General features: G+C 43.9%; 1 protein-coding gene across 3 annotated transcripts; it reads right to left on the bottom strand.

Moving 5' to 3' along the window:
• Positions 1-775: 775 nt before the first annotated feature.
• On the bottom strand, positions 776-16,535 carry ZFAND5 (zinc finger AN1-type containing 5). 3 transcript variants are annotated; one of them, XM_054185673.1, is made up of 6 exons: positions 16,312-16,535; positions 12,677-12,834; positions 12,163-12,274; positions 11,643-11,740; positions 2,903-3,028; positions 776-2,645 (listed from the first exon to the last, which is right to left on the bottom strand). In XM_054185673.1, the coding sequence occupies exons 2-6, from the start codon at positions 12,825-12,827 to the stop codon at positions 2,497-2,499; spliced, it is 636 nt and encodes a 211-aa protein (XP_054041648.1). In that variant the 5' UTR covers positions 12,828-12,834; positions 16,312-16,535; the 3' UTR covers positions 776-2,496. The 3 variants fall into 3 exon arrangements, with proteins under 3 accessions (XP_054041648.1, XP_054041649.1, XP_054041650.1); XM_054185674.1 differs by lacking the exon at positions 16,312-16,535 and adding an exon at positions 14,678-14,831; XM_054185675.1 differs by lacking the exon at positions 16,312-16,535 and adding an exon at positions 14,584-14,805.
• Between the last annotated feature and the right edge of the window lie 7,165 nt (positions 16,536-23,700).

Genomic DNA, 23,700 nt, shown 5'->3' with positions numbered 1-23,700 from the left:
GAAAAGCATTTTATGCTGCAGTGGAGTAGCTGATTTTGCTTTAATACAAAAGGTAGAAAAATGATAATTTTGATATTTTAGTTCCAAGTCATAAAATTCATCCTGGAAAATGAAATCCCAGAGTATGCCCGTGTTCCCTTATCGGAGGTATATACAGTAGCTGCAGTAGTAATTTATCACATGAGTATCATCTGACTGGTGGGATGCACATTATCCATTTCTGAAATAAGCAGTTTTTATGCATTATCCAGCCGCGTAGATGTCGTCCTCCAAGGCAACATGTGCTGTGTGTCCTGTCCTTCTTCGCACCAGGAAGGATAAATCTGGCATATTTAACATCTGTATTTGGATGCTGACACTGACAATAACTCTGCCCAGGTCTGCTGGTGAAGATGTGGACAGAATGGCATAGTCAGTGTACTGTCTCTGTTAGGCTCTATTAGAACAGATCCACTGGAAATAAGTTTTGTAGGCAAAAGAAAAAAAACAACTTTGAAGTTCATTGCTAATGCTTTCCTTTGCTCCTTTTTTAAGCACATTGTTGTTTGTTGGCATTTCTGTAGGGTCATCAAGTAGTTATCTGTATTCCAGCTGCTCATGCAAGTTATCTTAAAAGAAGCTGGTATATCCAAATAAGAAATAAGGTCATCGGCAGGCTTAAGCATAAAGATGGATCTATTAAGAACTTAGTACTAACTTTGCACCTCAACCTCTACAAGGTCATCTTCTGTTTACAGCAATAACTAAACCCAATGAACTATCACAAAAGGAAGTATTTCCTTCTGTACATGATTTTTATTATTTACATAATACAATATAGCATAGATGCTGGGTAGCATGATTATGTGCAATACATAAATATGAAATATCTGTACATGTTTGCATATCTAATAACTCAGAGGAACAAAGCTAGAAGCAAAAACCTGATGCTTTTAATAGTGAAGTAAAAACTAAGACTGAACACTGCAATAAAAATCGGAAGTTCAGGAGTAGCCTCTTGTGTACATACATAACTATTTACAGATGAGAACAGGCATTACCACAACACTAGTCTAAACTGTACTTGTTTATATAAAAAACACAAGTTTCATACATCACAAAAAACCTTCCATTATAACACAGAAGTGATATTACCAGACAAGCATCAGTGAAGTATACTGCCTTTTCTAGAGTTGTTATTGTACAATGCTGTAGATAATGCAGCCCATGCAATACACCCAAGAACACTACAGTCCTACACCCAAGTACAATTAAAAATGATAAAGCAGCCCTCCAAGAGTGGTTCCAGCTACCACTTAAGTCTACAGCAGCCATGTTGGGTATGGTTTTCCATGCAGAATGGTGCAACTGTTACATTTAAAACTAGAAAAAATTAACTCCTAATATTCTTTCGAACTCAGAACACACAGAACATAAGTAGTATATGAATAATAAACTGCTCTAATACTTCAGTAACTTACTCATCAGACATGTGTTGCTTGATAGAGCTGTGTGGTATGTCTGAAAACATATGTAACTTTTTTTTTGTAAACCAATCTTACAATATTGTGCTACACAACATTTTTTGCTACGCAAGGAAAAGCAGACAACTCTGTTGCAGGCCAGTACGTAAGTTCCTAGCAGGACGTTTCCTTTGGGAACCTATTTTACAGAATCACACAGAATGGTAGGGGTTGGAAGGGACCTCTGGAGACCACCTAGTCCAAACCCCCTGCCAGAGCACATCCACCTACCGCAAGCTGGACAGGAACACATCCAGGCAGGTTTTGAATGTCTCCAGAGAAGAAGACTCCACCACCTCTCTGGGCGGCTTGTTCTAGTGCTCTGGCACCCTTAAAATAGAGAAGTTTTTCCTCATTTTCATGATTCTAAAGTTAACATCATCTTTTCCAAAACAGTTTTCTTTTCATACGTATCTGATTTTTTCCGTTTTTCTCAGTGCAATTGGTAAGTGACTTTCTTAAACATGGCACCAACACTCATCTTACTGGGATAGCGGACCCCTCTACGTAACTTACATTCTGCTGGAAAACAATGGAGTGTGGAAACTAAAATTAGAATGATGTTTTAAATGATAGAAGTAGACTGCCAACCTTTTTGATGTATCCTTCTCCAAAACAGGCACGTAACACTAGTCAAAGATTACGTACCTCAAACACATCTCAAAAGGCAGATCTGCTGCAAACATGCAGATAGCATACATCTGTTTGGCACATGTGAACTAGAGAGTCTGTCCTCTGTGCATGTGTATTCCTACTACGCAGGTTTCTGATCATCCAATTATATTCTGGGGAGGGCATATATATTTTCAAGGGCTGTATCTATCCAATTCTGCCTGTAACAAACACCCAAACATTCTGAAATATCGTTAAGAAGACAAGACTAAAAGTAAAACTTTGCAGAACAGAGGAAAATGGCCATGCACCTGCTCTTTTGTGTTTTCCTAGGATATATTAAAAACAAAAAGTCAGTCAGTCTGTTCACAAGCAGGTTAATCTATATTCTCTGGATTTTTTCAGCCACCACAACTGGATTCTCTTTTCTGATTTTTGCTGCAGCTTCTGCTTTATAATCATACGGGCAGTTATGCTTGTCAGAGTAACGGTGAAGTCCACAAAATAAGTTCCCACATCGGCAGTCAAATCCTGTACACAGAAAAAAGAAACAACATCACTAAGATGCCTCATATTTAATTAAGTTGTAAATTAAGGGCTTAGTCACTACAATGGTGGTACGCTGTCCTACTCTGACACACAGAGTAAGACAAATGAACAGCTGTACTAAATTGTTTGGATTCCGAAGAAGCAAGTAAGTTTAATGGTACAGATATTTCAGCAAGTTTAATTTAGCAAGGGACAACTAATCATATAGATCTGTTAAAAATGGACAAGTGTTCTCATACCTGTAAGGCCAACCTTCTTTCTGCACATGAAACATCTGTTCTTCTTTGGTTTGGGCAGCTCAGGAGCTCTCTCTTCACTCTGCGAAGTACTAGGCTGAGAAACTGACGGGCTTGGTTGAGTAACAACTGTTAAAGCAAGCAACAGAAATAAAGGTTAAATGTCCTTTTCTTGATTTCACTAGCATGCCTGTATTCCTTAAGGATTAATTCCCCCTATTAACACCCTGATGTTTGCTGTCTGAAGTACTATATAGACTAGTCCACAAAAACGTAAATCAGGAATAGGGATTTTTTAGGTACTCTATTCTTCTATTCTATTTTGGCTCTACACAAGACAGTCAAGATTTTCCCCACACTTCCATCAACTGGAAAACACAAGGTACTTATTGTTACACCTATACAGGTGTATACAGGTATTAAGGACTTACAAAACAGTCCAGAGGTTCCATTTAATATTTTAAAAAGTCACATAATCAAGTAACATTTAATACAAAATAATAACAATATCATCACGACTAAAGCTGATGAACAGAGGGGATACCTGTAGAGAATATAACTAATAGGAATATATTTTAGAAACAAATGAAATTCAGTAATGTGTTACTATCAGAGTACTGGGTTACTCTGCTACTACGCTTGCGAAGTCAGGTTCCTATAACAGTTCACCAAGACAGCACCTAGCAAGCCACTGATTCTGTGACGGATCCAGAACACAGCTACAAAACACACACACACACACATCAAAAGAGTCCTCCCATTTGACACATTCAGTAACTTAAAGAACAAAATGCAGATTTACATTGAATATCTGTATTTTTGTACCATATTCAGCTTTAGTGTTCAAGCAGGTATAGTCAAAGTGAGTCATTTTTCAATTGCCTCTGTCATGAACACCTTCAGACAAATTTCAGTCACATTTAACTTTTCTGAAGGATAAAAATTTGTCCTTTTGTTAACTTTTGTGAATCTATTAATTTTGTTTAAAAAAGTATTTTTTTCTTCAATCACTCAAACTGTTTTGTGGGTTTTTTTTGCTGTTGTTCTGGCTTTTTTGTTTATCTCTTTTTTTTTATTTTTTTAATATCCTCTTTCTTTCTAAACTAGAACAAAGGAAAGCAGAGAGGTGTGTTTGTACACAACTTTAATACCTGTTTCTGGTACAGTTTTCCTGAACACTCTCAGCTGTATGATGACATCTATTGTTGTAAAATAGAACAAATTGCAGAAGGCATTCCAGAATAAATGGAGTATATCAGCTTTAAGAACTTATTTGTAATCACCTTTATGCACACAAACAGGATTTGTTAGTTGGGATTCTTTTGAATCAGTAAGTGTTGTATCCTGTGAGAAGGGCTTTTTTTCCAGACATAAAGAAACAGTTCTGTTGATTGTTTTTCTCTTTACTCTTTATACTTGTTTTTTAAAAGTTTTGTTTGCATTACCATGTTCATAGGCATTTTAGAAACGAGCTCACTATTACCTCTAACACCTAGAAAGCCTCACAATTCACTGTGCAAGACAGCCCCTAGTCAGGACTTCATAATCTAAACAAGATTTAAAAGTGACAAGCTCTCAGAGGTAACAAGGAACCTTCAGTTCCCATCACCAAGAAATTTCATGCAGTAGAAAAATGCTTTATACTTTACTTATACATTATATATACTATATTTATACATTATAGCAACAGGCCTAACTAAGGCCACTTACTGTCTTTATTTTTTGTCACCTTACATAGATCTTTTTCTAAAAAATTTGGGAAGTTCAGTTGTCAGTGCTATTTTGCCAAGTCTGAGGGATAAGAAAACTATTACAGCACTAGCAGTACAATCATTAGTGCTATTGTTACTTTTTGGAGTAATTTCTGCTGCTGCTTTTGGTTTGTTGAGAAAACAATTTCTTTGTCTTGATGATTAAGAACATTTTCTAGATGAACAGATATGATCTTCTGAACTTGTCTTTAAATCCCAAGGAAAGCAGTGTTCAGTATCAGTTAATCTACTTGAGAGCCTGTGACCAAAAACCACGTTAAAAACCCAGCATTATCACAGTGCAAACCTGTTGGATACTATGCACCTTGGCTAACAGCCATCAGCTATGGCCTTAAAAAAAAAAAAAAGATCAAACACCTCCCCAAAAGCATGGTCAACTTCCTTTTAGATTTGTTATATTGCTAATTTGTTTAAAAATGAAATGCTAATCCTATGCCATGGCAGATGAGAAAGAGGAACCAGAAATGCTCACACACTTTGCAATCTAGTGGATAGCTAGCCAGGGGTAAGCTTCATCTGCATCAGAACCAGCTTATAAATACGTGCCCTGGGAGAATGCTGTTTCAATCAGATACAAAAGAAAATGCAGAAGGGGCAAACCAACAGTGACCTAAATAATTAAAAGTCAGTCACAACATGCATTAAGAGAATATGAGAACAAGAGGAGCAACCTTTATCACCACCTAACATGCCAACAAGGAAGCAAAAGTTGAAATAGCAACTTCCCAAGAATCAGCAAAGCAAAGAGATAGCCTAGTAGGTCAGTCTACCACAAAATAAAGACACGAAGAACAAGTCCATCTAAGAGAAAGTGCTACCAACTACTACAGGTACAACTCGTCGTTTGCATGAAGAAACCGTGACAACTGGCAGCTCAGGAACTGGAAAATGATGAAAGCAATCCTAAGAAACTGTAGAGGCACAGTTCCTGAAAGGGCTGCTGAACAGGATCCTCCCCCCATAACTAAAAGGTTCCAAGAAGGAAGAGCAGTACACAACATGCAGTAATGGCCACTAGAAGGTCCCAAGACAAGATGGGACATAAGCCCCTAAATCCAAATTAAAACGTTCAATTTATTACTCTCCATGAATAAAGGATTCTCCTGTTCTTTTATGCCAGCAAAGTTAAGTCTGATTATGAGATTTTATCATGTTAAACCTTCATAACTGTGCTTCTGAGTAATGGCTAGGACAGAGGCAAAGCTGCCTACACCCTGCCCCTTACTTAAAGCCCAGAACAAAAATCCTTTTTCATCAACCTGTGGCTCAGTCAAAAAAAATACTGTAAATTGTAGTTGTTCTGCCACGACATCAGTGTTGAATATGAATTCAGATACTATCCTGACAACTGCTTGTCACAAAAGGCTTCCTTTAGCACAGAAGCCAAATCCAACTGAGCAAGTACAATTACAGTTCTCAAGATATTAAATTCATTTTATGCCAGAAATCACTGTGTTAATCAAAGTGCTCTAAATGACTGTTGTATGATTCCCGTGGAATAAATAACTGAGGAAATGCTGAAAGTTAGAAAATAGTGGTTACTGGTACCTGTAGACCTGCTTCCTCAGTAACAAGCATTCAGATGAAGCAAACCCCTCGCCACTAAAACAGGATTTATCACTTGAATAGAGTTTCTGTTGGCATACACCCCTCTCCATCACCTTGGTCACTTCACTTCCCAGCCTTTAGCTTAAGAGGTTACCTGATTAGGTTTATGTCACCTGAATTTTACCAGACCACCTCCCTATTACAAGGCAAAAAACCCCACAACTTAGAAGCAACATATTTGCAGGACCAGGCACGCCTTAATTAATTATTGTTTTGGCCTGAAATTATCTGCAGGCACTGTAAGATGCATTATCATCATGCACTGATCTGCTAGGATAATACAGACTAACATAATCCTAGTATTGGAGAGGTACCTGAAAAAAACCCAAACAAATACAGGCATTGCATTATGAATTTGGGAAAACTTCCTTCACAGGTAGTCTGAAGATAAGACGCATCTTTGCAAAAGCTCAGAACAGCCAGGCCACTGATGAGAGCAGTTAGTCACATGCCACAACATGACAGCTACTCAATCTATACATAGAAAGGTCCTATAAACTGGACACCAAAGCTCTTCTCAGCTGCCAAAGTATTATGCCACAGTGACTATGTGGGAGATTCAGAATTAAAAACCACTCTACGAACGGGATTTTCAAAACTGACTGTAGTTTCCTTACATAAACAAGTATGGCTGCTGCAAAAGAGCGTGCCTGCTTGAGCATTCAGACACCATTCAAGGAGTTGCACACACACTACCCGAGTCTTTCACTGCTCAGACCAGAGTCCCTTCACAGAGGGGTCACTCACGCATCAGATTTTATAAAAATAAGTAATTTAATTGAACAGTACAGTAGCAAGGTCAGCCCGGGCTGGGTGCCTCCAAGAAGGGAGGGACCTCAAACAAAGAAATCCCTGGGCAATTAGACCCTTGAGATGTGTACAGCCACCCCTCATGCTCTTCACGTGTCTTTTAGTCCAACAGTGATTTTTGGTCTGGGGTCTTCTAACACATTATTGGATTCTTTTTCGGTGTCCAGGCAGACAGGCCATTGACCACTCTTATCTTTTGATCTGCAGTCTCTGCTGAGGGTTGTAGCCTCCTTATCTTCTAGTTTACGCTTCTTGTGTGCCTGTGCTCACTGGCAGAACATGGGGAACTGAAAAGTCCCAGACTTGGGGAAAACACTATCAAAACATCAGTGTGTTATGGACAGTTTCCTCATACTAAAACATTAAACACAGTGCTGTACTCCATGGTGGCCTAAAGGCTTCAGCAAATCTAGCTACTCATGCTAAGCTAAGCAAACAGCATAAATCCCACCATATGATAACCCTCAGTAATTTATTCTAATTAAAACTTACTAAAGCTAATCAACTAATATCTCTCAGCAACAGTTGGGTCCCCAGTCTTATTTTCCAAGGTGAATAGCTTCAGGGTTTAAAAGACACTACTGGTTCCATTTCAGAATTGTTTCAATTAGGGGTATCTACAGCAGACATGGGAAACATGAAGACAAGCTAGTTATTTTCAACACAAGACAGAGTTTTTACATCAGACAATTTTACCAACAGCCACAAAGGAACTGCCTACACGTAGCAACATAGTTAAAATACTATAGCCATGTGTGAAAACAAATCAGAATTAACGAGACACTCATTACAACAAGGTCTAAGGAATATCATGTATTTACCATCTTGAGTCTACCATATCTCATAAGCTAGCTGTCTACTCCGCATCTTCCTCACAACATTACCTGCAACACACTCTACACATCATAGATAAAACATTGTTCTATCTACAATATAAGTGAGGACAAGCCATAGCAGGGTCTTAAACTGAACACAAGACAGCTGCAAAAATTGACTTGGTAGAAAGCCAAGAGACAAGCGAACCAACCACCACTGCCTGCTATCTTCTGAAGCTAATTCGAGAACAGAAAGGGTAAGCTACAACATGGATGGAATTATACAGTAAGTTAAGAGCACTTAGGTATTTTTTTAAAATATGTAATTTACACAAGACCACAATCAGTTCAATTTCTGGTTTACTTTATAAAAAGTGCTGCTCTGCAGTTGTGGCTTCACAAAGTGATAGCTAATCAGACTACTCCTTAAAATAGAGCTACTACAGGGTAAAAAAAAAAAACCAAAACAAACAGAAAACAAATTAACAAAAAATGCCCCACAAACAACAAAAAATCCCACCAACCCAAGCCTCTGATATACCTGCTGATAGTAATTACATCTGGAAATACTGACAAACCTGACTGGAGTCTCATCATTCAGCAAGGTAATTACCCACAGAAGTGCAACAAAATACTAAAAATATGCTGTAACTTGAAACAATATGATTGTATAAACATACTTGTTTTCAAAACAGTTTATTTTTAGCAGTTACTATGTAACTCAATTCTCTCTTGTACAGATCTTTTATTTCCATTTGAATACTTGCTGCAAACACCCCCAGATTTCTTAAGGAAGGGCTCCACTCACCAACTTGGTAGACAGATTGCTCTGATAGTGTAAGGAAAGGAAAGGAGTTCACAAGGTTTTGCATGTAATTCCTGCAACTCAGCGCAGCAAAAAAAGCTAGAATGCATTGGGTATAGTCTGACTTTGGTGAAGACTGTATTAGAATTCAATCCTTAAAGAGAAGCATAAAAGCTCATCAAAATCCTATAAAAAGTATTTTGCAAGTAGTGCCCACTTTTAAATTTGAATTTGGACATATAAGCCTTCAGATCTCTCTGACTTATGAGCAGTTCAGATACACAACTGCACCGAACACATGCCACTGCTCAATTATAGAACTGCAACAAGCAAGTATGTGGAACTAAGTTGTTACAAGAAAACACAGCACATTAGACATCTAAATTACAGCCAACTAGGATTGGTTGCATCCATCATGCCTTTCTTCCTTCAAATGTTAAGACACAATTAATTGTCTTAGCACAGGATTTGTTCTGAATGAAAATCCAGGTTGCAGCCTCAACCTGTGCAAAGGAAAAAAAAACTACAACACACCCAAAATCCCAAGAAAAATAAACCTGTTAAGTTTCATTGTTCTCAACTTCACCACCTTCTCAAATCAGTTGCTTCAATTACAACAGCAAACAAGTATAATTTTATGCTACAGACTGCTAAGAAAAAAATAAAAATCAGCTGACCAGATGCAAGTCTATTTTTAACTGTCTGGCCTGTAAGGGAAATACCCAAAACTTCATTTGCTAATGAAAATCTGGCAGAAGAGAATGTGACTTCATACTGTTGGAGACATTAAGAGGAGAGCAAGCTACTTTGCTTGAAGGCTATATTTTTTGTTCATCATCTGTTCATAACCATTCAGCAGCTAGGGTCAGACTGCGCTTACGACTAGACTGTGTTTTCATTAACAACACCATGACTTTGGCATTAGTTTAGAGAATTACACCTCATAGAAAGTATTAGCCTTGTTGTTATGAGGTGATATGAATTATTCACCATGGTTTCAGTTCCTCCTTGAGAGGTCAGACCAGCACATATTGGAGGCTGCTGGAAAAAGGAAGAGAAGAAAAATGCAGGTAGTCCAGACACGACAGGTATTTTTATAAAAATAAGTCTAGGCCAGCTTCTCTTGCCTGCAAGACAGAGATCAATGTAGCACTGAATAAAGCTAACACTCTGTATTTTAGATGTCCCGCAAACCCTAAGAATAATATATAAGGACACTATGCTACGCTGCCTACAATTGGTGACAAACTGTAACACTTAAAAGGGAACCTAGGCATTACAGCAGCTGAGGCTGTCTCACGAATTTACAGGTAAGCACTTAGGAAGGCAGTTTTGTTCCACAAGTTTTTTTCCAGACACATTTAAGCTCTGTGGCAGTTTTTCCAGTGATCTCTACAGAAGACTGTGACAGCTTTTACTAGTTTCAACCTGCGAGATTACTTACAACAATACACAAGTATCTTGAGCTGCCTTTGGGTTCTTTCCCCTATTCTAATCAATAAAGTGCAGTGTGACACTACCTATCATATAGCTGACCCACATTACCTGTTTTTCAGGTACTATGTCAACAGTAACTGAAGATCATCCTTTACACCTGGGAAAATTACAAAATTCTTACTGGCAGTTCTAACAAGAGTAACGTCCCTATTACTTCACCACTGCTACCATTTTATGTATTCCTCTTTCCTGCTTGCCACATTTCAGGTAGGTATTCATAACAACACACGATGGGCTTGTAAATATTGTAGCAAAGTCTAAATTATTTCTCAGTTACATACAGAAAGCTGCTTCAGATGCCATCAGTTACAAGACGTTAATAGTTGCAAAAATCTCCTCTCAATCCATACATAACAAAAACCCCAATATACTGTGTAACTGTACTTTAGTTCGTGTCACATAATTTTGACTTTCATGACATATTATGGCAAAATCCTCTGCAGAAATACCAGCCGATTAAATACCAGGTGTTAGAGCAGTCTTTGCTGGCAAATATATACCTAGATAAAAATCACTTTTACACAGTACTGAGTAGCATCTTCTGCAATTTTCATCTCACTGACTTCAAAAATGAAAAAAGTTAATTTTATCTTCAGCTTGAGTGAACAGGCTTCCTACTAAACATCAGCTTTTAGTGTTTTAAGACTGTTTCAGACCTGTTAAGTTTCTTTTAAAAAGTGTGAATATGTGCAAGCATGGAACAAGTGTGTTAAGATATCCATTCATCCAAATTGATATGAATTTAATCACTCACTATTTGCAGGTAAGAAAGATGCCCCTCCCTGCCTCCCTTCAAAAAATAGTTTACTACTACAGCTATGACCTTCCAGTACAAAAATAAAACTTTTAAATTGACAATTCACACAAAGCAATTAAGGCTGCAAGTATCCTACATCCACAGAACAACGCTTTGGTTGTATCTACTGATTATTCAATTAGTTCAAGAAGCTAAACAGCTTTTGTTAGTATTTTTAAACAACATATTCCCTTCCCCTCCCTTCACTCCTCTGTAGAATGGAATTTATTAAGAACTCCATTCTCCAAATGCAACAAGCCATTTTGACTGCCATGAGTCAGCAGGAATTGTACTGCTAGATAATACACAAAAACCTCAACAGTTTGACTGCAAAACTGAACACTTTGCCCACGTGCAATTTTAGAGTGCCTTACTTTTAAAAACGAAGGTTTGGGAGGCAAAATCACCCTCACCAGCATCAATTTTTTTACTAACATTGAACATGCATCTTAGTACTGTATTGTGGCACTAGTCTTTTTTCTTGATGCTGACAAGAGATTACTCAAAAAGCACCCTTAACAATCACCTTTACAGTTCCTCAAAAACATCACCACAACAGGAGATGCCTACTTAGAAAGTAAACAAACTGTCAGCTTCTGTTAAGTCACCAGTTATACCCAGTGCTACTCTGCCAACATACCTGGCTCAGTCTCTGTTTTCGGTGTTACTTTTTCCTCTCTTGAAATGCTCATTTCTGTCATTTGCTGCGTTACAGGCAAAGCGGCAACAGGCACATTTCTGTTTAAGTATAGTGAAATGCATAAATTACGTTAGTTTTGCATTCATAATAAAAGCTTAAACTGTCCAGATCTGTTAATAAACTGTCTATTCAATTACTGTCTACTACATTCCTGACCTCTGCTTTTACTATCTTCAAAACACGTTTTTTTTTACTCAATTTTAGTTTCCCTAGGAGAAAACAGGCAAAACCTGTAGCAAATATTTCTCCAGATAAATCAAACCCATCCTTTTAAATGTAAGAGTCCAACAGTAAATATTTTAATCACTTCTCATTTACACAGATTCATAAAGGACTGAGAGGTAGACCGTTCTTTTTTCCTATGGAGAAGCTCACTGCAATAAGGCAGGATTGCTGCAGGCCTTCAACTTGCTGCACACTTGCAGCTCATTCAGACCCGAAAGTAATACCTTCATCTTACCTTGATTTTTCAGATGTGCTGCCAGCAGCACCTTCACAGTTGTTTAAGCTAGTGTCTGCTCTCTGTACAGATGCAGAGTCTGAGGTAGGACTGTTTGAACCACTGGCTGTTCCTATATAACAAGAATTTGACAAGTTAGTTATGGACACATTGTAGAATATATGCTAGGCAAATAGTCTTGTACACAGCTGTGAACTGTCTGCATACAATATTCACTGCTACTGCTTATTACTCCTATTTAAAGGCAGGCTATACTGTTAATAACCAAAGTACACAGATTATGTAAGAATATGCTAACAGAGGAGGCTAAGTGGGAAAGCAAGTTATGGCTGAATGCCAAGCAGATCAGAACACATTGCACAGAAATGTATTTTTATCTTTACTGTGATTTAAAGTAGCATCCTCTTTGATATTCATTGTTTTAGTACACAGCTTTCGGAAGTTCACCTGAAAAATCTTCTGTATATTTTATTGTAAAAGAAGTAAAAACCCCAAAACAATCACACACCCTTACCCATTGGGCTGATTCTACCACTATTCTGTTGCCGCTGAAGATGCTCTTTGTAGCAAACAGAACACATCCCATTTGTCCTAGGATTTCCATAAAATCCACATCCTGTACTACACAGCATGGGCCCTGGGGTCTGGTTTGTCTCCTGAGTCATCTCGATGCTGCAAATAAAACCAAGAACTGCATTAGGAACTGGCATGTCACCAAAATCAATTACAGGGTTATAAAATTAAAGCATATCTGCTCACCCTACCCCCCCCCCAAAGTGATATCAGCATGCTTAAAGAGGGTTATATGGATGTTAATATGCCATTCAATACTGCAATTGTACTGCTAAGTAACATCATTATGAACCTTTAGGAGAAGAAAAAGTGTCATCATACTACTACTGAAAAATAACGTACTTGTTGGGAACCGAGCTACATATGAAGGTTATGACTAAATTCAAACTGGCAGTCAAAAAAAAGCACTTTATTACATTACTAACCTCTATGCACTAACAGGGATATGCAGAATAAGCAAGATCAAGTTCACATCTACCAAACAGTTCTGGCAAACAACATAGCTTGTTTTCTCCCCAACTCCAGCCCCACTTTTCCAGTAATGTTATTTTACATCATTTTGATGATAATTCCACTATTAGCAGTTCCTACTCTCACAATGCATTTGTCAAACAGAACAATAAAAATCGTTCAAGTGTTGGCCACAGCCATTTGAAGTCTGTATTCCTATCTTTAGAAGGAGTTTCTAAAACAAGGCTGTGAACACTGCTTAGATTGTGTATGAAACCGGATACCGAGCACTCAAACTGGCAACAACGTGGTATAAACTGGCCCTTCAACTGAGAACCAAAAGACCATTTCTGAAATAAGTCTAGCCCAGGTCTTATTCCTCCAAGAGAAATAAAATCAACAACTTTAAACTCTTGAATAAGTTCTATTACACAGCCTACACATTAAAATAATAAAAAAAGCGCCAGTTAAATCCTTTGTCTTAATAAAGTTATAGCAAGACCTCCAAGCCTCCCAAAGGCAGACAATGGTAACTCTGCCATGAACTGCAGAAGTTAGGAATAAAAATACTTCACCTTCACTGCTAGTTAACCTCTGCAGATCAAGGTTAGTAGAAAAACTGAACAGAAACCAAATCCTTGATTCCCAAGGGCAATAAAACTGGAACACAGTAATCAAGCAATCTGCCACAAATTGAGGACATGTAAGAATATTGCACTTGTCCTCCCAAAATTTAAGTTTAGTAGAAGCACTGTACATGGCACCTGGAGACATTTTAGTGTAATTTCTAGATTACTGTCTTCCTATTCAGGAACAGTCATAGTAAGAGATATTTGACTGCTGATGCTTGTGAGCAGTCAAAAACACCGAGTGAATTCATTACAGCATGTAGAGAAATACTTCCTTTAATTAAGAAATCCCACACTGCAAGTAGTAAACTTATGTTCCACTGGTACGACAACTGCGACTGACAGCTGCCTTTGTCTAGTTCAACTAAGTTGCTGGGATCAAAGCAAACCAAGAGCAGGAGAAAGTAAACAAGCAAAATTCATCTGCTTGCCAGCTGGTGGTCATGGGACCTCATTTTCCAGGTATAAAGAGTTGTATTATCTATGCCTTATTTAGACCTTCTAGGTACAAACAACTTCCTCTCAGGACTACAGAACAGCTTCACGCTTACTCTGATACAGTTTTACAGCCACACACACCAGGGAGTTAAAAGAAACCGAAACCATGACAACACCTAGAGAAATCTAAAAAAAAAATAAATTAAAAAAACCACGTTGTCTATGTTGTAGGCTTATGCCTACACGGTACAAATAAAGGCTGTACTTCTGCCCTTCTATCACGCAGGTGAGCTCAAAGTGCTGTTAAACACGCTGCCACCACACCACCAACCTCAAGACTTGCTCGGCTGCCAGGCTAGCGAGCAGCGATCGCCCTTCACCGCGCACGAAGCCTAGCTGCAGGTGCTCACGCTTGTGACATTCACCTGCGACAAACGAGAGCCTCGGCTGCTCCTTTGCCACCGCGTTCCTCCGCCACCTCAAAGGTCGCTCCGGGGCCCTTCAGAAGCCGTGCTTTCCCCGGGCGGACCCTGCCAGGCCGCTCACCCGGCCTGACCCCGCTCCTGCCGCTTTCCCTCCCCCCCCCGCCTCCCGGCAGTTAAACCCTCCCTTCCCGGTTCGCTCCCGCTCTCCGGCGGCGCAGCCCCCCCGCGGCCCGGCCCAGCGCCGGGTCACGTGGGGCAGGGCCTGCGCTTCCGCCTGTCAGCCGGCTCCGCCGCCGCCATCGGGCCCCGCTTCCCCACGGCCGGCGGGTCGTCGGCCCCCCGCGCCACCCCCGCCGGCAGCCGGGCCGCCAAACGCCATGACCTCCGGGGTTCCTTCCCGAGGGAGGTGGGTGGGGGGTGTTGGGGTGGGGTGTGGGTTGGGAGCGGGGAGCGCGGATGCTGAAATCCCGCACGCAAGAAAATGCAGCATCACCAAGCAGCTCCCAACAGACATTTTCGCGGGCGGCGGGGCGCGATTCCCCGACCCACAGGTGCGCCCCACAACCTTGGTGGGGGTGGTGAAACCCGACTGTTCCCCTTGGGCGGCGGAAGAGGGGGAAAAAAAGAGATAATACAAAAAGGTCTCGTTCCACCACCTCCAGGAGCGGCTCCTGACCTCTGGGATGCTCCTGGGACCTCCCGACACCGACGCGAGCCCTTCGGGCCAGCAGCGATTCGCGCCGCCCGTCCCCGGCGAAACGCAGAGGGGAACGCTAACGCCGCCAGGCACCCCGGCCCCCCGCACCCCGGGGCGATGGCCGGGCCACCCGGCTCCCTCCCGCCGGCCGATCCCTCCTTCTGGCCTAACGGCGGAAATACCGATCCCCACCGGGCACCGACACCAACCCTAAAACCGGGCAACGGCGCCGGCCGTGGGCCTGATGACCTCAACACCTATTGATCTCAACACCCTCCTCTCCAAGTGTGAGTGTGTGTGGGGACCACAATTAAGCAAGAGAAACAGGGAAACAAACCGAACGGTGGGTGGTTCACCAAGCATGCTCGCCCCTGCGCGGCCGCGCTCGGGGGAAGCGGGGCGGAGGGCTCGGTACGGAAGAAGGAGGACCGACACCGGTCCCTACCCGCGGAGGGTGAAGCCTGGCTGGGCGAGTCAGACAAAAGGGGAGCCGCTGCCAAGCGCCCGCAGCGCCGGTACGGCTTAATTACACCCCCCCCCTCCCCGCTCCCCTCACCGCCTCCTCCGTCGAGGACACCGGAACACAAAAGGCCCGGAGGCTGCCGTGGCTCAGGAGCAGCGACGGCGAGCGGGGATGCCCAGACAGGGCCGCTCCTCCCAAACCCCTGAGTCACGCCCGGCCCGGCCGCCACCAGGCCCCGCGCCGCTGCCGGCCCCCACGGCCCCGCCGCCGGCCAGGAAAACCTCATTGTCTCGCCGCCGGCGCTGCCCCGCACCGGCCCGGCCGGCGGCCTCCCACCGCGCCGGGGGGCCGGGCGGGAGGAGGCCGCCGGGAGAGGCGACGGGGTCGCCCGCGGGGAGGCCCAGGCACTCCCCGCCGCCGTGAGGTCCCCGCGGAACCGAACCCCATCCCAGCCCGCCGCCGCCCTCCACCTACCTGTTCCCAGCGGGGGCCAGAAACCCCGCGTCGGGTGTCGGAGAAGGCGCCGCGGGCGGCTCCGGGTGGCTGGCGGGAGAGGAGTGGACAGGGGGACGCGGGGCGCGGGGCTGGCGGCACCGCCGCCGCCGCTTCCCTCCTTTGTTCCCGCAGCAGCAGCGGCGGCCGTGTCGGCGGCGGCGCGGGGCGAGAGGCGCCGTGCGCGGGGGGCGGGCGGCGGGAAGGCGCAGGAGGGAGGGATGCGGGGAGGAGGAGGGGGAGGAGGAAGGGGCCGTGCCCACCCGCCGCCGGCCCCGCCCCCGCCTCCTCCCCGCCGCCGCTGGCCGCCGGGACATGCGCGCTGCCGCCCGGGGGCGCGCGAGGCGAGGCGGGGGGCGCGCTCGCCGCCGGCACGCCGTGCCACCGCCTCCCGCGGGAGGGGTGGTGTGCAGGGGGATGGCGACGTTCCGGGTGACGTCACATAACTACGTCACAGAACTACGTCCGCCCCGCCCAGGTGTGCTGCAGTGAGGCGGCCGGGGGTTTCCCGCGGGTTTCCCGCGGGTGGGCGGAGCGGGCAGCCACCGCTGGGTTTCCAAAGCGGCCCCGGGAGCGTTTCGGGGGGATCGGGGCGCTCGCGGGCGCTGAACAGGCTCTTCCTGAGCGCCCCGGCCGGGCCCCTGCGCTCCCGCCCGCCCGCGGTGCCCGGCGCGTTCAGCCGTGCCCAGCGCACGGCACAGAAGCAGCGGGCAGCGCCGCAGGGGCAGCCGCAACCCACGCGTGGAGCCGTGGTTGGCAGAGCAGCCTGGGAGGCTGGGGGTGCCGGCCGCCAGGCTGGGTGGGGGTTTCCTTCTGCTAGATGGCAGCGCAGGGGGATCGGTCCTGCTGCTTGCGAGCTGCGCTGGTTGAAAATTAGGGATTTTTTTGTTTTTGTTTTGTTTGTAAGATGTACTCTGCAAAATAATCACAGTGGTATGCAAAGGTGTCAGCTTGAAACACATACGTTTCATAGAATTGTGAAATGGTTAGAGTTGGAAGGGACCTTATAGGTCATATGGTTCCAACCCCCTTGCCCTGGGCAGGGACACCTCCCACTAGACCAGGCTGCTCAAAGCCCCATCCAGCCTGGCCTTGAACACTTCCAGGGATGGGGCATCCACAACTTCCCTGGGCAACCTGTTCCAGTGCCTCACCACCCTCAGAGTGAAAACTTTCTTCCTGATACCTAGTCTAAATCTACCTTCTTCCAGTATAAAACCGTTACCCCTCATTCTATCACTACTTGTAAAAGGTCCCTCCCTGGCTTTCTTGTAGGCCCCCTTTAGATACTGGAGGGCCACTATAAGGTCTCCCCAGAGCCTTCTCTTCAGGCTGAACAGCCCCAACTCCCTCAGCCTATCTTCATAGGAGAGGTGCTCCAGCCCTTGGATCATCTTCATGGCCCTCTGCTGGGCCCGCTCCAACAGATCCATGTCCTTCTTACACTTGGGGGCCCCAGAGGTGGATGCAGTACTGCAGGTGGGATCTCACCAGAGCAGAGTAGAGGGTTTTCAGGGCACTGTGATGGGCTGTGGCCCATACCCAGCAGACCCGTTCCGCCTCATGCCCTGGCCTGTCAGGGGCTTTGCTGCACTTCTCGTTGGCTCAGGTATTTTCTAACTGAAAACTCATTTTTTTGAGGGCTTGCTACCATCTATTGGCTGTCCCCATGTAGAAGCACAGGGAGGACTTGAAGACCAGACCTTGATTTGCATTCAGTTTTGCAAGTTTGTGGGTCATTGAACCTCAAGATTAAATATTTCTGTACTTCTGCATGCACAAACTGTGTTCGAAGATGGGATAGGTACAATAAATAGATTTCATGTCTACTGGATGTTGATGGAGCTATTATATTCAGAGGATGTGTCACTGACCTAGGTGGGTAAGAGAGAAGGAAAGGTTGCATCACTGTGGAGAGAGGGAATGAGCAGGTCATGCAAGCCTGGATAGCATGGGAAGAGAAAGAAATCAAAGGGAAGTGAATAAAGCTTGTTATTTCAGACCTCCTGCTCACTCCAAGAGCAACACAAGGTACCTGATGCCTTCGAAACACTGCTAGCAGGCATAGAAAGACAATTAGTTGCTTTGTCATAGTAAACTAAGGACTTTTTTTTTTTTAGGCAGTGTTCCTGGGAAGTGGAAAATACATGGATTCATAAGAGCATGATATGTTTTTCTTAAGCATAGAACATCTTCAGCCGTAAAATTCAAAGTTGCTTTAGATAGGTGGAGTAATTAAACTTTTCTTAAATGCAGTTTCTTCCATGTTCTAGTGATATTCTAAGGAAAGAGTATATAGAGGCATATATTTATGGGCCTCTAAACCACTTAATCTGAATAAAAATGCTAGAATTGTAGCATATGGATCTATGGGAAATACACCACAGAAATCATTGGAAAGTCTTTTTTTCCCTGAAGTGTCTTCCAAAGCTCTTTTTCCTTCTTTGTCAGAGAGATGTCTCTTGAGACCCAAAAGCTTCAGATGAATGGAATTGCACAGTGCTGCAAGTATAACACCCTCTGCAGATGCAAAGGGCACTCTGCTTGCTGCAGAAGGCTGCTGTTGTGCTGTGGAACTGGTGTTTGGAATAACGCCCTTGTCACCTGCAACATTTGGGCTGGTAGTTTCTAGTTGCTCATACAAAATAGTTGCAACTATTACAAGAAACCATTTAAGCACAGCTTTCTGATTTATCACGTAGAAGGGAAATCTTCTGAGAACACTACTCTCTAGATGCTCTCTGAGAGTTGAATAACTTTATCACTTTGAGGGGAAAACTGGAAAAAGAAGATGAAATGTGTCTTATTTTTCCCCTTGTAGAGATTTTATGACCAGGACCAAAACGGAGCATGACAGTAAATCTCATTGTAAAAATAAAAGTTGGTCTACTAGTAGCCCTGGAGAGTAATTTTGACCTCCCTTACAATGGCAGGGCAGAGGATGATGACAGAACAGTTTCAACTGAAAGCCATTAGCCTTTCTGGTTTTTTCCAAGGTAAATCTCAAAGAGCAGAGTAATTTTTCAAGAGGTATGTCAACAGACAAAGTTTGTCTCAAAGATAAGGAGCTCCAGAGGAATGGGAAATGGGCAGAATTCCCTACTAAGATTCTTTGCCTACACATTCTTCTCATGGTTATTATTTTTTGTATATAAGCTGTTTTAGAAAGGCAGTATTTTCCCTGCAAGTCTCAAGCCAGGAGAGTGCAATAGTAGGTAAGTGTATCACATTTTTTATGGCGTTCTGCAGAGCTAGGAAGCCCTCCAGTTTCCCAAGCCACAGAAAAATCGCCTTTGTGAGCCTAAGCCTATGCATATTCACCAGAGATTTATAACTTCAACTCAAAGACTTCCAGGACCGTCTGTTTGCCTTGGAATTATTGGGATACACTCCCACTACATAGTATCTTAGAGAAAATAAGTGGCCCCTAAAATATAATTTTCCTTTTTTTTTTTTCCTTTCTATTTGACCTAAATGTACCTACAAGATCCAGATGTCTTGTGAGATTAAAAGCAAAAATGCAGCATCATTAATCATAGAATCACAGAATGGTTCGGGTTGGAAGGGACCTTAAAGATCACCCAGTTCCAACCCCCCTGCCATGGGCAGGGACACCTCCCACTAGACCAGGCTGCTCAAAGCCCCATCCGGCCTGGCCTTGAACACTTGAGGGATGGGGCATCCACAACTTCCCTGGGCAACCTGTTCCAGTGCCTCGCCACCCTCACAGGAAAGAATTTCTTCCTAATATCCAATCTAAATCTACCCTCTTTCAGTTTGAAACCATTACCCCCTGTCCTATCATTACACTCCCTGAAAAAGAGTCTCTTTCCATCTTTCCTGTAGGCCCCCTTCAGGTACTGGAAGGCCGCTATAAGGTCTCCCCGGAACCTTCTCTTCTCCAGGCTGAACAACCCCAACTCTCTCAGCTTGTCCTCATAGCACAGGTGCTCCAGCCCTCGGATCATCTTTGTGGTCCTCCGCTGAACCCATTCCAACCGGTTCCTGTCCTTGTGCTGAGGGCTCCAGAGCTGAACGCAGTACTCCATGCGGGGTCGCAGCAGAGCAGAGTAGAGGGCCAGAATCACCTCCCTCGCCCTGCTGCCATGCTTCTTTTGATGCGGCCCAGGATGCGGTTGGCTTTCTAGGCTGCAAACGCGCATTGCCTGCTCATGTTGAGCTTCTCATCCACCAGCACGCTCAAGTCCTTCTCCTCAGGGCTTCCCTCAAGCCATTCTCTGCCCAACCTGTATTTGTGCCTGGGATTGCCATGACCCAGGTGCAGGACCTTGCACTTAGCCTGGTTGAACTTCATGAGGTTTGCATAGGCCCACCTCTCAAGCCTGTCAGGGTCACTCTGGAGGGTATCCCTTCCCTCCTGTGTGTCGACTGCTCCACACAGCTTGGTGTTGTTGGCAAACTTGCTGAGGGTTCACTCAACCTTGCTGTCCATGTCTGCTGACAAAGATGTTAAACAGCACTGGTCCCAGTACTGACCCCTGAGGAAAGCCCCTCATCACTGGTTTCCATGTGGACATTGAGCTGTTGACCACAACCCTTTGAGTGTGGCCCTCTAGCCAGTTCCTTGTCCATCAAGTGGTCCATCCATCAAATCGATGGTTTTCCAATTTAGAGACCAGGATATCGGGCAGGGCAGTGTCAAACGCTTTACATAGGTCCAGGTAGATGACGTCGGTTGCTCTCCCCTTATCTACCAATGCTGTGGCAACATCATTGGAGGCCACCAAATTTGTCAGGCACGATTTTCCTTTGGTGAAGCCATGTTGTCTGTCACCAATCACCTCCTTATTTTCCATGTGCCTTAGCAGAGATTCCAGGAGGATCTGCTTCATGATCTTGCCAGGCACAGAGGTGAGACTGACCGGTCTGTAGATCCCTGGGTCATCCTTTTTTCCCTTTTTGAAAATGGGAGTTATGTTTCCCCATTTCCAACCAGCGGGAACTTCACCATACTGCCATGACTTTTCAAATATAATGGGGAGTGGCTTAGTGACTTCATCCACCAGCTCCCTCATGACCTGTGGATGGATTTCATCTGGTCCCATGGACTTATGCACTTTCAGGTTCCTAAGATGGTCTCAAACCTGATCTTCTCCTACGGTCGGCTGTAGGAGTACATTGCCCCAAAACAGAAGAGCACTTTTAATTTAAATTGCTGATTATGAATTTCATTGCCAGTTGGCTTATCATACTCTCCTTCTCCTTCAGAACAAACCCTCACATAATAAAAAAAAAAAGAACGAATAAAGAAGTAGCCACACATTTTTCTTAATTCAGTGCTAAAGAGCTAATTCTACCTCCTGTTTTGGAGATTACCTTATCCTTTAAGAGCTTGGTACCTTCAGGAATACCGTGAGGTTCATGCAAGCTGCTTTGGAGACATTTTCTAACTTGGGATGGTTGGAGTATCGGGGACCTATAAAGGGAGACCACTCCCAGGGTAGCCTGAACATTTTACCTAGAGAGCCAAAGGATACTTGCAACCTTAGGAATCACAGCCTCAGAAGAAGGAGATGATTTTGCACCTCACATTGGTCCGCTCAGTGGCATCACAGGTAAGCTGCACTTCTGAGGAAGCAGGCAGTAGGGAACAAGTCTTTGCAGGTGAACATTCTCATTGTAAGTCAATAGGTAGAGCAGAAACATACACCTTCCGCTGTCTTACAGTTATTGTTCCTTGTTGTATTTTGTGATTGTTCAAGGGTGTAGGCACCTGGACCCTGACAGGAGAGGGAGGCGGGAAATATCAAGTTTGTGAATCCAAGGGTCACAGGGTATGGAACAGGGTTCTGGGCTGTCCTCTGAAAGAGCAGTCTTACCTCTGATGAAGGTCAGCTGCCCTCTGGAGAGATTTGAGGTGAAATGTAGCATCCCTGAAATGTTTTGGTGGTGATGTGTTGTTTTTAGAGATAGATGGTGATCAGTCTGACACAGAGGGGCGAGTGCCCATCTTTTCCACAGATACTTTTTCTCTAAAATGTGTTGGTCTACCCCATGGTTCTTAGCTTTTACCTAAGAAGGGCAGTAAAAGGCTGCCAGTACTTTCTCACCCCTGCTTTATTCTGTAATGCTGACATTCGAGTAATGACACACACTCTGGTGGTCTCATCTTCATTGTAGGCAGTAGAAGAGATTGTAGAGAGTGACTGGAGTACAATCTCTTTGGTCAGTGGCTTTCTTTTTCTATATTTGTATACTACTTAATGTATTATGATCCTAGATACAGCTCCTGTTCCTAGGTACAACTAGATAATAACAGTAATTATTATTATTATTGCAGTGGAGGGTTTGAAAGACAAGGAATCATTATTTGCATGATTACAGAATAGGAAGGTCTGCTGGCAAATCTTTATATAACATGTTTTCCAGGATACATTTGTGAATACCAATTTTAATGAACTTTCCTCTTTCTATTTGGGAAAAGTTCTGCTTTAATTGCACTCATACAGCTTTACTGAAATGAAATTTATGCACAGACTTCTTGAATTTAATGCACTGAGTACCTCAACCTTTTCTCTGTGTGCTGTGACTAAGTCATCCACTCCATTCAGCAGCAATTATGTATTTTCTCTGCTCAGTCTTTCACTACTGATGTGATAGTGGAAGGTCTTCTTCTTGTTTTTGATGTTCCTGGCAAGTCTCAACTCCAGCTGAGCTTTGGCTTCCCTGATACAGTCCCTACATGGCCGGGCAGTGTTTCTTGATTCTCCCTTTTTAGGCTGCCTCTGCTTCCATTCTCTGAATACTGCCTTTATTGTGTTGAAGCTCTATCACGGGTTTCCTGTTTTGCCAGGCTGGCTTCCTGATATGTCTACTTCGTTTCCTGAGTGAAGAGGGGAACCATTCTTGTTCTTGAGGATGCTCTTCCCAAAGGCTGACCAACTTTACTGGGATCCTTTTTCCTTCAGAGCTGACTCCCATGGTTTCCCACCTACCAGTTCCCTGAATGACCCAAAATGTGCTCTCCTAAAGCCCAGGGTCTGTGCTCTGCTACTTGCCTTCCCCACTTGACTCTACTATTTCATGGTCACTGCAGCATCACCCACTGTCCCTTGGCCCTGCTTGACACATCCAGTGTGTGTGTAACAAGAAGTTATCCTTCACGCCCTCCAGCAATCTCTTGGATGGCTGGTGTCCTGACACATTACCTTTCCAGATGAGGGTGGGCATCTGTGACGTAGAGACTTCCTCAGGTTGTTCAGAGAAATCTTCATCTGCTCTTACCCTGGTCAGTGGTCTGTAACACATCCCACCAGAGTGTCATGCTTAGCAACCTCTCCTCCAATCCTGACCCACAAGCGCTTACCCAGGCCTGAGCCCCACACATCCGAGCTGCTCCTTCATATGGAG

The sequence above is a fragment of the Rissa tridactyla genome, chromosome Z (assembly GCF_028500815.1).
Source record: "Rissa tridactyla isolate bRisTri1 chromosome Z, bRisTri1.patW.cur.20221130, whole genome shotgun sequence".
NCBI classification, from domain to species: Eukaryota; Metazoa; Chordata; class Aves; order Charadriiformes; family Laridae; genus Rissa; species Rissa tridactyla.
This window is presented reverse-complemented; position numbering and strand designations above follow the sequence as displayed.

Coding starts and splice junctions, on each gene's coding strand:
- ZFAND5 (XM_054185673.1), bottom strand. CDS start 12,827: ATGACTCAGGAGACAAACCAGACCCCAGGGCCCATGCTGTGTAGTACA. Junction 12,275..12,676: donor TGGTAGAATCAGCCCAATGG/GTAAGGGTGTGT, acceptor CTTGTTATATAG/GAACAGCCAGTGGTTCAAAC. Junction 2,646..2,902: donor AAAGAAGGTTGGCCTTACAG/GTATGAGAACAC, acceptor TTCTGTGTACAG/GATTTGACTGCCGATGTGGG.